Source organism: Physeter macrocephalus, chromosome 14 (assembly GCF_002837175.3).
Source record: "Physeter macrocephalus isolate SW-GA chromosome 14, ASM283717v5, whole genome shotgun sequence".
Lineage (NCBI taxonomy): Eukaryota > Metazoa > Chordata > Mammalia > Artiodactyla > Physeteridae > Physeter > Physeter macrocephalus.
The window spans coordinates 26,032,782-26,034,700 of record NC_041227.1 but is presented as its reverse complement, the minus strand read 5'-3'; the positions used below and the strand labels follow the sequence as shown (position 1 = coordinate 26,034,700).

The 1,919-nt window shown below is 58.7% G+C and overlaps 1 protein-coding gene across 1 annotated transcript in view; it reads right to left on the bottom strand.

The window, feature by feature from the left end:
• Window positions 1–1,636, bottom strand: part of PSMF1 (proteasome inhibitor subunit 1) — a 46,569-nt gene extending 44,933 nt beyond the window's left edge. Inside the window, exon 1 of the mRNA XM_007118233.3 lies at window positions 1,343–1,636. Within this exon, the coding sequence (XP_007118295.1) occupies window positions 1,343–1,471 (129 nt within the window). The 5' untranslated portion in view covers window positions 1,472–1,636. The remainder of the gene's footprint in view (window positions 1–1,342) is intronic.
• Between the last annotated feature and the right edge of the window lie 283 nt (window positions 1,637–1,919).

The following is a 1,919-nucleotide window of genomic DNA, read 5'->3' as shown; positions in this document are numbered from 1 at the left end:
TTTACTGTGGGGTGGTGGGGCGCCAGTGAGACACTTGGGATCGGAGGGGGGGGGGGGGAAGAGCCAAAAATCCATGACAGTTCTTGTGTTTATTCCCGTTGGTGAGGGTAAAGCATGAGGGGGTGTGATAGTCTTGGTCACGAGTTCTAAGGGACACAGAAATGGAGCAGTGGGGGTGGGGGGGCGAACCTGGCTCTAGGAGCCCAGGATGTGTAAACTGTGTCTGAGGAGGGATCCCTAAAGCTCTGTGTCAGAAGAGGAAAGATTAAGACGCTGGATGTATAGCTGAGAAACTAAAAAAGGATTAGGGAATTTGAGAACTAAAGTAGTTAGAAATGAGAGTGAGGTTAAAATCTCACTGTAAGATGAAAGGAGTGAAGCGCCCTGCTCCCCAGAGCTGGTCTAGGTCCTGAGAGCGAGAAGAGAGTGACAGTGAGGGGCAGGCAGTGAGTCCTGAGCGTGTGTATGGGAGGATATTTTCTCGGATGGAGCAGAAGGGAAATGAAGGGGCAGTAAGGGGCCCAGGCCCAGTTCTCACAGGAAGCTGGTGTGTACAATGATGTATAGAGGGAGAGTCACAGGGAAGGGGCAGGGAAGATGGGAGAATGCTACGGCAAAGAATGAGTGAGACTGGCTGGGCCCGCCAGTCCTGGGGCTCTGTGGGGATGACCACAGGGCCCCCTGCTGTAAGAGGCAGAGCCTGAGGATGGGACAGCTGTTGGGGAGGAAACTTACTTGGCCCTACACCCAGGGTGCATGTCTGTCCGTGTGTGGGAGGTGGTTGTTCCCCCGGAGCCTGAGTGAAGACCATAACGGTGAGTGGGGTGCACCAGGCCCTTCAGTAAAGCGTGAAGGGTGTCTGAGCTCTAGGGGCCCTTGACTGGAGCTAAGTCGGCCCAACCTCCCCCCATACCTGTGCCTGGATCCAGATATCTGGTGGGCGCTCGACTACAGTATGAGAAGGGCAGTTCTGGGTACAGCCCCACCCCACCCAGCAGCGTGGGAAGGAGCTTGGCGGAGTTCGGGTAGGTGGGGAGTACTCAGGAGAGTAACCCCTGTCTCGCTGCCAGATCCGCACAATCCCGGCCTCGGAGACTGCCAGCCTGTGCTGCAGCGAGTTTCTGTCCTTGGGTTTTCAAATCGTGTTATGCCAGCTAGGCTGGGACAACAGAGCACCTCCCCGACCCGTAGACGAAAGGTACCAATGGTGTCATGACTCCTAGGACCCAGACCTGGGAGGAGGGAAGGTCAGGCACTTTGGACCGAGCCTCCGGTCCTCTGGGTTTGGGCAGAAGACACCTTACCGCCTCCACACTGGCCCCGGGCCAGCTCCGTGGCGTACCTGGTCGCCGGCACCCAAGCCGTAGTAGCCATGCGTGACCACCTCCCAGTGCAGGAAGCAGACGAGCGCGTCCTGCGCGCAGGTGATGGCCGGCGCCGCCGACGCGAACAGTACCTCCAAGCCCGCCATGAGAGCCCCCGGCTTCTGCGGGCGGAGGAAGGAAGGGAGAAAGTGCGGTGAGCCGATTCGGCCCTCACAGTTCTGCTGACTCCGCTCCGCTACTCCGCGGGTTTTCGTCGAGTCTCCACCTGCGCCGCCAAAATGGAGACGCTCGGCGTTGGGGTGTGGCCGCCGGAAGTAACTTCCAGCCCTGGCGCTGCTGAGCCAGCGCGCCCGGCTGGAAACAGAAGGGAGACGCTGAAAGGTTCCGACAGGCAGCGCGTGGGCGGGACAGGACTCCCTGGGAGCAAAGTCCTTCAAAGCTGGAGTTTCCGTCTTCCCCGCAGCGGGCAGGTCCGCTACACGTAGGTTGTGGCATCGTTTGAAGAGAGGTTACCTTGTTCTGAACCACAGACCTCCCATCTGCAGAATGGGGTGGACGTATGCTGGTGGGAGAAGAGGTAATGAAATAGGGCTA